This window comes from Callospermophilus lateralis, chromosome 3, assembly GCF_048772815.1.
Source record: "Callospermophilus lateralis isolate mCalLat2 chromosome 3, mCalLat2.hap1, whole genome shotgun sequence".
NCBI lineage: Eukaryota > Metazoa > Chordata > Mammalia > Rodentia > Sciuridae > Callospermophilus > Callospermophilus lateralis.
Window position 1 is genome coordinate 86,710,176 of NC_135307.1, and position 14,853 is coordinate 86,725,028.

General features: G+C 37.6%; 1 protein-coding gene across 1 annotated transcript in view; it reads right to left on the minus strand.

Annotated features, from left to right (window-relative positions):
• Gpr176 (G protein-coupled receptor 176) overlaps positions 1–14,731 on the minus strand; it is a 137,106-nt gene extending 122,375 nt beyond the window's left edge. Inside the window, exon 1 of the mRNA XM_076850539.2 lies at positions 13,732–14,731. Coding sequence (XP_076706654.2) covers positions 13,732–13,903 — 172 coding nt within the window. The 5' untranslated portion in view covers positions 13,904–14,731. The remainder of the gene's footprint in view (positions 1–13,731) is intronic.
• Between the last annotated feature and the right edge of the window lie 122 nt (positions 14,732–14,853).

Sequence of the window (14,853 nt, forward strand, 5' to 3'; positions counted from 1 at the left end):
AATACCACCCAAAAGAAGTTCCCAAGGAAAGTGGGCAAGATGAACTTAAGTAGGTGGGTGTAAATTGTGTCCACAATCAGAAGTTCTTCTTCTCTCCTCCCAGCCTTAAGCTCTGATCAGCTAAGGACTCTCATCTCAGCCTCACAGAAATGCTCTGTACTGACCATCCTGAGAGCTGGACACTGGTCATTTGAAAACAAAGCTGCTAATTCCCCCAACCAAACACCTGCCAGACACCCTGGGCTTCCTCTACACACCACAAACTGCCATGAGGGTTTTGTTTCCTAGGACTCACCCACAGCCTTACCCACCAATCAGAAGCACATGTAAGCACTTTCATCTGACCACCAAAGTAGACATACTTTAGGGAAAAAAAAAAAAAAAAAACTTCTCTATTCTAGTCCTGTTCTCCAAAACAATGAAATCTTGAGCCTTTTCTGTAAGCCTTTTCTATATTTGGCAAGTCTAAACTCCCTTCCAAAGCCTGAACTCCCTTGAAATTCATCTTTGCAAGTGAAGTTTTTCTTTACTAAATGCTTTGGTAGCTATCCCTTCTTTTGACAGTAGGATCTTACAGTAGTTTTGATCTAGAGTATCCCCCAAAGGCCCATGTGTTGAAGACTTAGTTCCTAGCCTGTTGTGCTACTGGGAGGTGGTGCAACTTTTAGGAGGTAGGCCAAGTAGAAGGAAGTGCAGTCATGGAGCCTGCCCTTGAAGGGGATATTGGGATCCCAGCCTCTCCTCTCACCCCACCTCCTTCCTGGCTGCCACGAAGTGAGTAGCTTTGCTCCACCAAACACTCCCCATGGTGGATGTTCTGCCTCACCACAGGACAAAAAGCAATGGAACTAACTGATCATTGACTTGAAACCTCTAAAACCATGAGCCAAAATAAATCTTTCCTCCATAATCTCTGTGTTTTGTTAGAGCAGCAGAAATCTGACTAACATAGCTTTTTTGTTGTCTGCAGCTAAGAACCCTGATGAATACTGCACAGAAGAGTCACCAATGGATATGCACATGTTATTAGGGGAGGACAGTGCTGTTAGGGGGAAAGGGCTTGGTGAGAAAATGAAAATAGAAAATGTCCCCTGCATCATTTCACAAGGTTATTATGAATGGAATGAATGGTGATGGAATGAAATAATGTGGTATATTACAAACTGGAAAACATAATGTAAGTCTGACACAGTCTTCTTTTTTGCTATTCACCATGTTGACAGATAAGTCGAATGTCAAATACACCTAAACTATCAGAAAGCACTCCTCTTCCATTAGCAAAATCCTCTTTGGCTGTCCTTATTAGAGGCCCTCTATGAATTTCTTAAACTCTACACATATATTCTTTCTAGACTACATGACACTATTTGGAAATTAACATTGCATATAGAATCATTTTATCCCTGTACTAGTCATTGATTAAGTTTTGATTGGTAAACTTAATAACCACAGGCAAGCAACATGCAGAACCAACAGGACAAAAACAGGAAGGAAGTTTTTACTGTACAACAAATCCAGCAAGGCATCTGGCTCTGAAAAAGAAGAGATAGAACAGATTTAGGAGAGGCATGGGGAACCATCAATTATACCTGTAATATTTTTACAAATATGAAAAAAATACAAAAATATTTGAAACAAATATTATAAAAATCTGTTACTTCTGAGTGGTGGGTTTATGACAATTTCAAAATTTTTTTCTGCATTTTTGAAACCAAGTAAAAGAAAAAAAGTGAGGAAGTCAGAAAAAAATTTTAAAAGTATGTTTCATGCTTTAATGCTAATTCTTCTATTTTACTCGTAGGAAGAAAAACAAACCATAACAAAAACAAAAACCAAGCCAAAAATTCCAAAATGAATAATAAATCATTGTTAGAAATTGATTTAAAGTGTCAACTTGCCTAGCATTTGTGGCATAGACTGAAAGTTTTTCAGTCTTAGATCTGATGAAGCAAGTTTCTAGTATGGGGCAAAAAGAACTGTTGCCCAGGATGCCTCAGAATCAAGTGTGGCCACCAATCAAAATATTGTTTGAGTAAGAATGAAGACTTACTTTTTTTAATAAATTGCTTGGAATGCAACAGCAAAAGAAAACAACACATTTCCTAAGCAGGAGCATTTGAGTTTCCAGTACACTGCTGTCAAAAGAAATCTTTGTATGTGTTTGAGGGAGGGGTGTTTTTTTATTTTTCCTTTTTTTATGGTACAGTAATAACTGGGAGGATTAAAGGTTACACTTGGCTTACCGAATTTTGGCCATACCTTACCATGTGAGAATAGAGTCTTTATCTATCATTTCCTTTTGTCAGTAATTCTTTATAATGCCCTAGCTTCATGATGAAATTTTAGTTGAATCAAACTTACACAAATCAAAGTTGTATAATTAAGTTCTATAATTACCGATTAATCTAGGCTTAGGAACAGGAGTCCTAAGAAGCAGCTATACAACAGGTATAGCACTGATTCAAGTGTAAAGGCTAAAAGATCTAAGGCTAAAGATTGGGTTTAAAACTTTTTAGATTAAAAAAAAACTCAGGTTTGCCCCCTCCTTCCAATTCTCAGGATTGCCTTACTCCTCACTTGCAAAATGAGTTTACCTCACTCAAATTGTGGGCTCTGCATTGGACCTAGGGGGGGTACATTTTCAGATACCCAGAAACTATGAGATTAAAAGGAAAGATTTATAAATTTAATGTTTTATGAGTGTAAAATAGTAGGGAAACAAATTTACTTACTCATTCATCAGTAAAATTTATTGAAGTTCCACATTATATATCAAAAGCAGGTATTTAGATACAAAAGGTTATTTTTCCATATTTTTATTGGTGCATTATAGTTGTACACAATGCAGGGATTTGTTACATATTAATACGTGCACATGATATAACAACATAATTTGGTCAATATCATTCCCCAGTATTTTCCCCTTCCCTCTTCTCCTCCCTCCCCTTTTCTCCCATTTTGTAGATAGATTCTCTCTTCACATTCTTAATTGTTTCCTTTGTTATACAGAAACTTTTTAATTTGATGTCATCCTATTTATTAACTCTTGGCATTATGTCCTAAACTTTAGGGGTCCTATTGAGAAAGTCATTGCCTGTGCTTGTATATGTTGGTGTGTTGGCCCTTCATTTTCTTCCAGTAGTCACATAGTTTCTAGCATAATTTCTATGTCTTTGATCCATATTGAGTTAACTTTTTTATGGTGAAACAAATGGATTTGAATGTTCTTCCCAAAACTCTCACTGTCTTCCAGGTACTCTTAAAAGTACACTTCTTCATATCCAAACTCAAATTTGAATAGCACAAATATACCAATATCCACCTTGAATTTGTATTTCATGAATATTCCAATATTTTGTATTCAGATAATTCTCTCACAATTTTTAATATTCCTTTATTAACCCAATTTATTTCAGCATTAATGTTTGGTTTTTAAAAACTAATATTCATTTGAATCATATAAAATTGCAGTATTTATAGGTCAAACTGATCAAATATTCAAAATAGATCTAAATATTCTTAATGTTTCTTAGCTAAATTCCCAAAACTACTAATTTTATTTAATCTTCCAAGGCATCGTTACTCTGATCAGATCTCACCATCAGATCTCTAGCAATCTAACTTTTGGTTAAATGTCTTCTGGAATCAAGTCCAACAATAATCCCACTTTCTGCTTGTAATACGTTTGCTTATTCTTCTGATTGTGATTCTGATTGTGGCAACTTCTGATTGTGGCAACACAGTAGTCTAAATTTTATAAACTTAGAACACTGTTACAAAGAAGTAAAATAGGCTGGGTCAAACAGAAGAAATCTTGGGCTGGGGATATAGGTCAGTGGGTAGAGTGCTTGCCTTGCCTGCACAAGGCCCTGGGTTCTATCCCCAGCACCAATAAAAAGACCAGAAGATATCTTTAAATTCATAGCTGAGCTTAATAGATGTAAAAGGTAATTCCTCACTGCATGAAACAAAAAGAGAAAGAAATGCTTATATTGCGGTCTGATTTTTCAGCCCTGAAAGTAGGCCCTCACAGTTAACTTCAAGTTTCAACAACCATATAGGAACTGAATACTAGACCCTGAATACTAGATGCAGAATTGGAGTAGAAATCCTTGCATACACCCAGAATATTCAAAGGGTGACTATCTCAATGAAAAAGAGGTTAAAAATTGTGCTTTGCCTCAGAGAAGACAAGAAATGTGTCTTTTCCCATGACTGAGGTCTTTGGCTGGCAATTACCCTAACACACCTAGCAAGAGCAAATGTCAAACTATTCTGAAGGCCATTTCCATGGCCAAAATCTCAGAGAATGCTTCAGAAAAAGATGAGCTTACAATAAAAAACTCAGAAAACACACAAAAATGATCCACCATAGGTGAGAGTTGGTGGATACAATAAATGTCCCACGGTTAACAATTTAAAATGGTATCTTTAAAATTATAAAAGAGACTGCTTTAAAATGTACCTAGGATTTAATTTATCGGTAAGACTGAGCACCACTGAAGACTTATATTACCAGTAACCCCAAATAAGAGACATACTATGCCATGCAGTGACATGTGAATTTACAACACAGAGAGAATATGGTGCATGGAGTAGGGGGAGACTGGGACAAAGCCTTCATTACCATAGAGGCAGGGGGCAACTACATGGCCATGTTCCCAACTGCGTAGGAAGTAAAACACAAAGGTTGGGGCAATGTGGCTGGAAGATATGGAATATGGTTTTCACATAGCCATGAAAGCTGGTGCACACAGATATAAAACATTTGGGGCACTGGTTTAGCCCTGTGATTAAAGAAAGCCAAATCATCGATTGGAAAATCTATGAAAATTGGTTAGAACAGATAAAAGAGGGAATTAAAACCATAAAGAACAAGATACTAGTATCAATCTGATACCCTCCTGCTCCTATATAGGTGAGTCTGAAACCCTCAACTTTTCTAACTGGCTTACATGCCATAGGTTTGCCCATACAATGTGACTGGAGGTTTCTAAAAGATCCATGCTACCTGCTACTATTTTGTTATCAAATATATGAAATGCTGTTAAAGTTATTCATTCTTTCTGCTTATAGATAGTGAACTTCTTTATTTAAAAAGTGACTTTAAAAGTCAATACATTAACAACTGCTAATGTTAAAATTTAAAATGGTTTCTTTATGTAGCATGTCACAATGACATGGAAGAGAGGATATTCAGACACTGGAAGAGAGAATATTCATACATATAAACAGCACAGAAAAAACATCACTTGGCATCCAAAAGGCTAAAAAGAAAATAATAAGTATCTAAGAAGTGGAATAAAAACTCTGAAAATGAGAGTGGATTTTTCTGAAGACAATGCTTTATTGCTTTTTCGTGTTGCCTAGAGTAAAACCTTCCAAATTTTGTCTACAGTTACTCCTTCCTTGCAAAAACCTCCTCTAAGTTTTTATGCTATATGTCTACTAACAATTTTCTAGCCAACTAGCATGGAAGATCCTTGACAATAAAGCAGTTTTCCCAACAGTTTCCAGTCACTAGTCAACTTAAATGGCTTATTCAGAAAAATGGTATGTGGGAAAAGTCTTTGGCAAATTATGAAAAAAATACTTTCAGAGATTTAGACACCCCAGCAGAAAATACAGCCATGTCTGTTTCTTCCTATTTTGAGACAAATTTCCTCCCATTTTACAAAACCCAATAATAAAGTAAAAGCATACTGTATTCGCAGTAGGAATATTTGGAGATGATATTTTGGGGCCAAAAAAAGTAGCTAAACTGAAAAATCCAGACAGTAAATTAGTTACTTTTGCCTACCAATATCTACTAATATAGATATAATAGTTACTTTTATCTACCAATGTCTACCACTATACTTTAGCTATCAACATAAAGGGATATTTTAACACCATATAAACACTGTTCTGATGGGGTTCTTGCAAAGGTTAAAACTTCTAATCCTAAAATCCTAAAAGAATGTCTGTATTTCAGTAGTATAGAACCATAGATTAAGTAAGGTCTAGAACAAAATAGGACCAGTAAAGAAAAATAAGACAATTGGCCATGTTTTAAATACATATGTCCTTCTATTCCAATGAGCTCATTGTCACTGGAACATTTGTAAAGTGGAATTATTTTAAATATTTCTGGAGTTAGCTAAGTTGTTAGTAGACATATAGCAAAAATTTATATGACAGTGGTTCCTGTTAGAAACATTAATGTAGCAAGCAGAGTTATGATATAGCCAGAAAATTTATCAATATCCCATCAGTTACGGAAAGACTGAACTCTGAAACAGACAAAGTATATTAACACATATTACATGAACCTTATTGCTCATTTAAGTTACAGAATTGAAAAACACAGAGGAAGTTATTATCTAATTCAACTTCAAATAAATCTCTATTAATATGCTATAAAATAAGTCATTAGTCTCCTCCATGACTCTGGGAAATTCTGTTTCTAGATCATGTTTTTAAAGAACATAAATTACCATGTGGGAAAATAGATTTATTTATTCCTTGTCAAAGATTTATAATAATCCTTCAACAGGATGATGACATCAGAAATTTTCACAAGATCCAACAGAGCATCAAAACAATTGACAGGGAAAAAAATGCCTTTTCAACAAATGATGCTGGGACAACTGGATGTCCACATGCAAAGGAATGAATTTGGATTCCTTGTTCATAACATATGCAAAAATAAATACACATGGATCAAAGACCTAAACTAAATGAATCAAAGAAATGATCTATAAATCTCTTACAAAAAAATTTAAGAGGCTGGGGCTATAGCTCAGTTGGTAGACTGCTTGCCTCGTGTGCATAAGGCCCTGGGTTCAATCCCCAGCAACACAAAAAATTTAAGAGTACATCTTGATAACCTTAGATCAGGTAATGATTTCTTAGATATGACATCAAGAGCACAAACAACAACAAAATTAGATAACTTCAGCTCAATAAAATCCTTGTTTCTAAAGACAGAACAAGAAAATGAAAAAGATAACCCATAAAGTGGGAGAAATTAATTGCAAATCATATATATAATAAGGTCTAGTATCCTGAATATTTAAGGAACTCCAACAATCAACAATAAAGACAAATAACCCTGTGTAATTATTTAAGTATCTATGTTTTTGTGGTACTAGGAATCAAACCCAGGGTCTCATTCATGCTAGGTAAGTATTCTATCATTGAGCTAAATCTCTAGTCCTTTTTGCTTGTGTTTTGTCTTGTTTCATTTTGAGACAGGGTCTCACTAAGTTCCTCAAGCTACTCTGAACCTTGCAATCCTCCTGCCTCAGCCTCCAACATACTTGAGGTTACAGTTGTGTGCCACCACACCAGGTGTAAATGCCCAAATTTAAAATTGGCAAAAGATCTGAATAGATATTACATCAAAGAAGATACACAAATGAATAATAAGCACATAAAAATATACTGAATAACATTAGTCATTAGGGAAATATAAATCAAAACCATAATGAGATACCACTTCACTTCCACTATAATGACTATACTCAAAAAGAAAAATAATAACAAATATTGACAAGATTGTGAAGAAATCAGGAACATCATGTACTGCCAATGGAAATATAAAATCATGCCACCACTTTGGAAAACAGTCTGGCAGTTCCTAAAAAGGATAAACATAGAGTTAACACATTACCTAAAAATTCTACTCCGAGGTATATATACCCAAAACTGAAAATATGTCTACATCAAAACATACATGTGAATATTCATAGCAGCATTATTCATAACAGCCAAAAAGTGAAAATAACTCAAATGTCATCATGATGGATGGATACACAAAATGTAGTATATCTATACAGTGAAGTATTATTTGGCCATAAAAAAGGAATGAAGTTCTGCTAGATACAGGCTACAACTCAATTGCAACCAAAAAATATGACAAGTGAAAAAGACCAGTCACAAAGACCAAATAATGTATGACCCTAGCCATTTCCATATGAAATATCTAGAACAGGTAAATCTATGGAGACAGAAAGTAGATTAGTGGTTGCTTCTGGTACAGGGTATTGAGAGAAATGAGGGAACAACTGCTAATGGGTATATGGTTTATTCGTGGGATGATAAAAAATGTTCTGGATTTCAATAATGGTGATGGTTTTAGAACTCTGTGAATATACTAAAAACCACTGAGTAGTATCCTTTGTGTGAATTCTGTAGTGTACAAATTTTATCAATAAAGCTGTATTTTTTAAGTTTTTCAAACAGTAGCTAAACTATGGAACCAACCTAGGTGATCTCCAACAGAATGAATGGATAAAAAAAAGTCATATATATTCACACAATGGAATATTACTCAGCCTTAAAGAAGAATGAAATTATGGCATTTTCTGATAAAAGGATGGAGCTGGAAAATATCATGCTAAGCAAAATAAGCCAATCCCAAAAAACCAAAGGCCAAATATTTTCTCTGATATGAGGATGCTAATTCACAATGGTGGGGAGTGGGTAGGGAAAAATATAGTCAGTTTAGGTAGAGGGGAGTGAAGGGAGGGGAGGGGGGTATAGGAATAGAAAGCATAGTAGATTGAATCAGACATTATTACCCTATGTACATATATAACTATATGACCAGTGGGATTCTACATCATGTATAACCAAAAGAATCAGAAATTATACTACATTATATATGATGTATCAATTTGCATTTCACTGTCATGTATAACTAATTAAAACAAATCTTAAAAATTAAAATGTTTTTTAAGTTTTTAAAAAATTTAAATTCCAAGAATTGGAAAGTTAAATGATATGCATACAAAGGCCAAGAAAGGAGAAGCATATGGTTAGCAACCAGAATTTCATTCAGATGGAGGTCAGATTGATTTTCTCTGCCTATTACAAAAGAATGGGTTGGGAATACATCCATCATATGGAAATCAAAAACAAAGTGAGGCAATAATATTAGGTTCACCTACCCTACTATTTCCTGACTCCTTAATTTAGGATCCTTTATTCTTGATGTTGTCTAGTAGGTTTGTAGGTATGCCAAAAGAAATAGCAGGTAGAAGTAAGACTTTGGTGTTGCAATACTATTGGCTATAATTATGGCTAACTAAAAATCATTCTTTGTAATTATGAATTACAAGTACAAACTAATATTAACACATTTTCTATTAAGCATTTAAGTGAGGAATTCCAACAATTATTCATTCAGTATGTGGTTAATTTCAATTAGTATCAAAGGTACATTTCTCTATCAATCAAGTATCATGATCATTGCTGGTGCCTCATGATTTGCTGGAAGACTATGAGTAAACATAAGCAAAAATGGTGTTTATTTACTCAGCCATAAAAAAAAGAATGAAATTATGGCACTTGCTGGTAAATGGATGGAACTGGAGACTATCAGGCTAAATGAAATAAGCCAATCCCCCAAAACTAAAGGCCAAATGTTCTCTCTGATATGTGGATGCTGACATGCTGATACACAATAAGCCTGGGAGAGAGGAAGAATAGAATTTGTTGTATTAGACAAAGGGGGAATGAAGGGAAAGGGGATTAGGAATAGGAAAGACAGTAGAATGAATCAGACATAACTTTCCTATGTACATATACGAATATATAACCAGTGTAATTGCACATCATGTTCAACCATAGGAATGGGGTCCTAATTAGAATAAGTTATACATGTATAACAATGTATGTATAACAAAATACACTCTCCTGTCATGTATATCTAAAAAGAACAAATAAAAAATAAACAACACCAAGATAAAAACATTACTCTTACAAAATTAAATTCTGTATCACAAGCTTTGAGTAAAATTTCAGGAAAAATGTTATTATTGTTATTAATAAAATTAATATTAATAAAATGTTATTAATAAAATTTATTCTTCATTTAAAATGGTCCATATCACCTATTGAGCAGATTCATCAACTCAGTCCCCTATCTTTCCTTTTTCTTATTTGTTTGTTTGTTTTTTAACTGTGCTGGGGACCAAACCCAAGGCCTCTCCCCATGCTAAAAAAGTACTCTACCACTGAGTTACATCCCCAACACCCCCATCTTCCCTCTGAAATGAATACTTTAATAACCACCACATGGAATCAAGTCCCAAATAAATTAGACAATACTTGGAGTCATTTATTTCATGCTGGCTCACTATATACCTCTAAGTATATTAGTGTGCTCAGGATGCTATGACAAAATATCATAATAGAAATGGCTTAACAACATTTATTTCTAACATTTCTGGAAGCTAAGAAGTACCAGATCGGATACCAGCAGGAACAAGTTGTGGAGAGGACCCTCTTCATCACTTATAGGCAGCAGTCTTCTTGCTATGCCCTCTCAGGTTAGGAAGATAAACAAGCAAGCTCCCTGCAACTAGTTCCATCATGAGGACACCACCCTCATGATTTTATCTAAATTTGATTAACTACCAAAGGCCTCACCTTTCTTTTTTTTAATATTTTTTTTAGTTGTGTGTGGACTCAATGCCTTTGTTTTTATTGGTGCTGGGATCGAACCCAGTACCTCACACTTTTGAGGCAAGAACTCCACGACTGAGCCATAGCCCCAGCCCCAGCCTCACCTCTTAATACCATCTGTTGCACTGGGTTTAGAGCTTCAACATATGAATCTGGGGTTTGCAAATATTTAGTCTACAATAGTAGGAAAAGTGGATACAGCTTAAAAACAAGAACCACATATATGATGTTTGGCAGGAGGAAGGAAAGCTGATTTCTCTATTTTAAAATATTTTAAAATAAATTTTGATGCAGTATACAGAAATGCTGGCTGTTGTCCACAGGGATAATTTTCTTTAATTAACAGAAAATTCATTTATTTAAAAATATATCCTATGCCTACAATGAGATAGGCACAGACGACAAGTAATCTGTGAAGGAGTAGGTTAGAGGTAATAAGCTAGGTCATAACGGCTGACTTTTTTAAAGTCAAAGTACCAAAGAGGAGCCCACTCTCACTTGAACTGAGAATCCATGTAGAGTGAGGGGGAAAAAAGGTCAACCCTATGGAGTTCAATCCATAGTATTTAATAGAAATGGTGACTCCAAATCTTATTGAGTTTTTGATTTCACACTGTTAATGACTAAAAATAGTGTGGGCCATCTATTTGCCAAAAGAGAATCTAAATTAACTCTCTTTCAAGATCCTCTGCATATCTGAAGATATCCCATAACGTTTCATAAAGAAATCTGAGGAACATTAGTTTACACAAATCCCCAAAAGGTATATTATTTGAATAATAACATATATAACTCTTGAGTTCATTTTCAACACAGCAAATAATGCCCCAATGGTTGGAATATTACAGTTATTCCAATTTGTTAGGGAGTTTTCCTATTACAGGGCCCTAAAACAGTTTCCAAAAAAGAGCTGCAAGACATAAATAGTACAAAAGAATTATTTTCACATAATAATGGGCTTCTAAAAAGCCTAATAAAAAGAAATCTATTTAGAGAATATGAGAAGTATGTTTGAATTTGTTTAACAGAAAAAATTAAGGAGAAACTCGTTGGCTTATGTTTGGGGACAGAAGAAATAGGTAGACTAACTCAGTTATTTATTCTAGATATTATTCCATCCTCCCACAATTTTACCTTTCTCCATTCCTAATCTATTATTCTTCTCTATTTGGGGGCTTTCAAACTAAGCTTCCCAAGTTTACTTGCCCTGCAGCTGACTGCACATGGCTTAGGAAGTAAGCTCTAAGCCTCAAATGGCATTACCAGGAGAATATGAAAGTACACAGATATATTTGAAGGGATCAGCTCTTTAGAGAACAATGAATCAAAAATACCAGTAAATAACAAATACACAGGGAAATATTACAATTCAGTTAAGCTTTCAAGAAAATCAAAACTACTATCTATATTTATACTTTCTGAAAATAGAAAGGAGCAAATGGACTTCTTCTTAGGTGGACCCAAGTAATGTGAATGGGGAAAATATGTCTTCCTAGGTCAAGGGAGGCATATCAAGAGAAAATTAAGTCTCCTCTTTTAAGAGATCCATGAAAGAAGTTTTTGCATGTCACTCAGAAGTGCTATGTGGAAAAGAGCTGAAATAAGATCATATTTACCTAAGAATTCCTGAATCCAATGCAAGCTAAAAAATGGAAAGGACATGGGAAGCAGAAGTAACTTATTAAATGTCCATTGTTTGCTGTCTTTTACACACATGCTCTGTCTTCTATTTCAATAGTACTCAATTTTTTTTTAGTTGAATCGTTAAAAAATGTCTCCCAACACCATCTTTTTTCCACGTTACCAATGAGGAAAATTCACACACACACACACACACACACACACACGGCCATACATTTTATTTCTGCAGGAGAAAACCTGCAAAAATAAAATTCACAGCCCTTTCTCCAGCCTCCCCAGTAATCTATACTGTAAGTGTGACAATATTGAAATTTAACTCCATGTATCATGCCTAGTATCTATTAGAGGGTTACTAAGTGTTTGATAAATGAATGTTGAAAGTCTTTGGAACACAGGCTTTTGTTAATGTGAATTTCACTCATAAAAACATCTTAAAACACACATATCGATCTACATATAGTCACAGAAATGTCTAACAATGCACTCATGAAAAAAAGGGGAAAACCAATATTACAAAAGAATGGACTGTAATGGAATGATGACAATTAGAAAAAATATGAAGGGAAATACCAAACACTTAAAATTCTTCCAAATATGGTCTTTTTATGTCAGTTATCTTAGTTTCCGTGAAAATCCACAAGTTCTGGGAAAAGAAACCTATCCTTACTTTGAAACTTTAACACTACTCTTCCACACATCAGATATAATCATAAACGATCTCTTCTCACCCTTCCAAATGCCACATCAGAGAATTTACACATATTTACAAATAGTGTGCATTGTTGGGCAAACCTCAACTGAAATGAATATTAATTATATTATTCATCATTTAAAGAGTAGCTCTAAAGAATAGTCTCATTTAAGACTAGTGAGAAGTACAGGTAATTCTTACTAGTGGACATAAGTTTTTACTAGCCCTCACTTCAGTTGATCTTTTCTTCCCTGAACAAGGAAAGAAATCTGTTGCGGTTGGTTTGGGGCTTTTTGTTTTGGTTTGGTTAGGGTTAGGGTTATCTTTGTTTTGTACCTCGAACAAAATGTAAGTAGAGAAATAGGGTGGGTTTTGTTTTACTTGAGAATTTTCAAAATAGCTGAAGGCAACATAAAGTTTAACTTCACAGGGTTGCTTACCAGAAGGTCGGTGCTCTGAAGAGGCAAGCCATAAAATATGCACAAAAATAATATTTTATATAGGGAATAGTAGTAGCGTGAAATACATTTTTAAAAGAGAGTAACATTCCTTCATCAGCAACAAAATCCCACAGAATCTTAGTTCTTATTTGTAAACAAGTGTTGGAGCCACCGCTGCTCCCTGGCACCCAGGAAGTAAAGTATGATGTGCACAGCCCTTTGCCCACCCTGAAGCATTCCGCAAGGAGGATGACCTCTGCCCAGACCTGGCACCAACCCCAGCCAAGAGAAAGACCTATCGGAACTGTTCTGCTTCCAGCTTAAGGGTTGGGGTCGACCACTCCTGCTTAACTTCACTGCAGTAACTACAGGATTCTTAGACCTCCTTCAACTATCGCACTTGACCAGGCACTTGCAACCCACGCGGCTCGGGTTACGGCGGATCGGAGCTCCCAGAGCCTGCGCCCTCGGGGAAGCCCTGCCGGAGGGGCCCCGCAGGTGGCTTACCGAGCAGCGAGCCTATGAAGATGACGATCTGCACAGTGGTGGTGAACTGGCGGTACAGCTGCGCCTCACCGAACTCCCCGAGCGCGCTGCGGTTCGCGCCCGCCGCCTCGGCGCCCGACGTGTTGCGCGGCTCGCTGGCGTTCCGGGAGATCCAGCTCGCGTTATGCCCCATGGCGAGGCTGGGGCTCCGGTTCCGCTCGCCGCCAGCCTGCCTCGGAGCCCAGCGTGGGTGTCTGACCGAGTCCTGGAGAGCCGGGGCAGCCGGCGGGTCCCCTCACGTCTCCACGTTGTCAACCCCGCCACCAGGGAGGCGGGGTGGGAGAGAGGCGAGGCCGCGCCCCATGTCTGTTCCCTCCTGGGTCCCTGTCAGCAGCCACATGAAGGCTGCAGGGTCAGAGCCCGCCAAACGTCGTCTGTCCCTCCTCCAGGGGGATCAGCGCGGCCAAGCCCACTCAGCAGAGATGAAAACAGAGAAGGGGGCATTTGATGCTCAAGAAGGGTGCTCTCCAATCCTGCCGCCCCCTTCAACCTCTGCTCCCTCCACCCTGTGAGAGCCAGGGTATCCCACTCTAGTCCCCTTGGACTGACAGTCTCTGCCTCCCTCCTCAGAAGGAAAAGAACATTTGGCTAAAGCAATTTTTCATTCCTGCTGGCTTCGAGGCTGGATGACGATGTGAAACCCACGAAATGGCCAAGTCGTGTGGTCGGAGCTGACCCCGTCGGCTCAGAACCCCGACACCCGGTGGGCGTCCAGGCCTACTCGGAATGCCCTGAGTCTCCTAAACAGCCTGACCCTGCGCGGCTGGCTGGCTGGCTGCCAGTATGTTCCCGGCAGTCTCCTCCGATCCAGACCCATGCTGGGGTCTCAGACCTCCCGCCTAGGGACCCCGTTCCGTAATCCCTCTTTGCCTCTGCACGGCCGGACACGCCCTTTCCCGGCCCCACTCGGGCCCGACGCCGCTGGGACAGAGCTTAGCGACACCGAAGGTAAGCAGGTGGACGCCCCTTGAGGGGCAGTGGCACCGCCCCCTCGGCCGCCCGGCTACCGGCGCGTGCCTGGGGTAACCCGGGGCGCGCGGCCGGCGGGGACGGTCACGTGATGCTCGGCTCCGCCCCTCACGC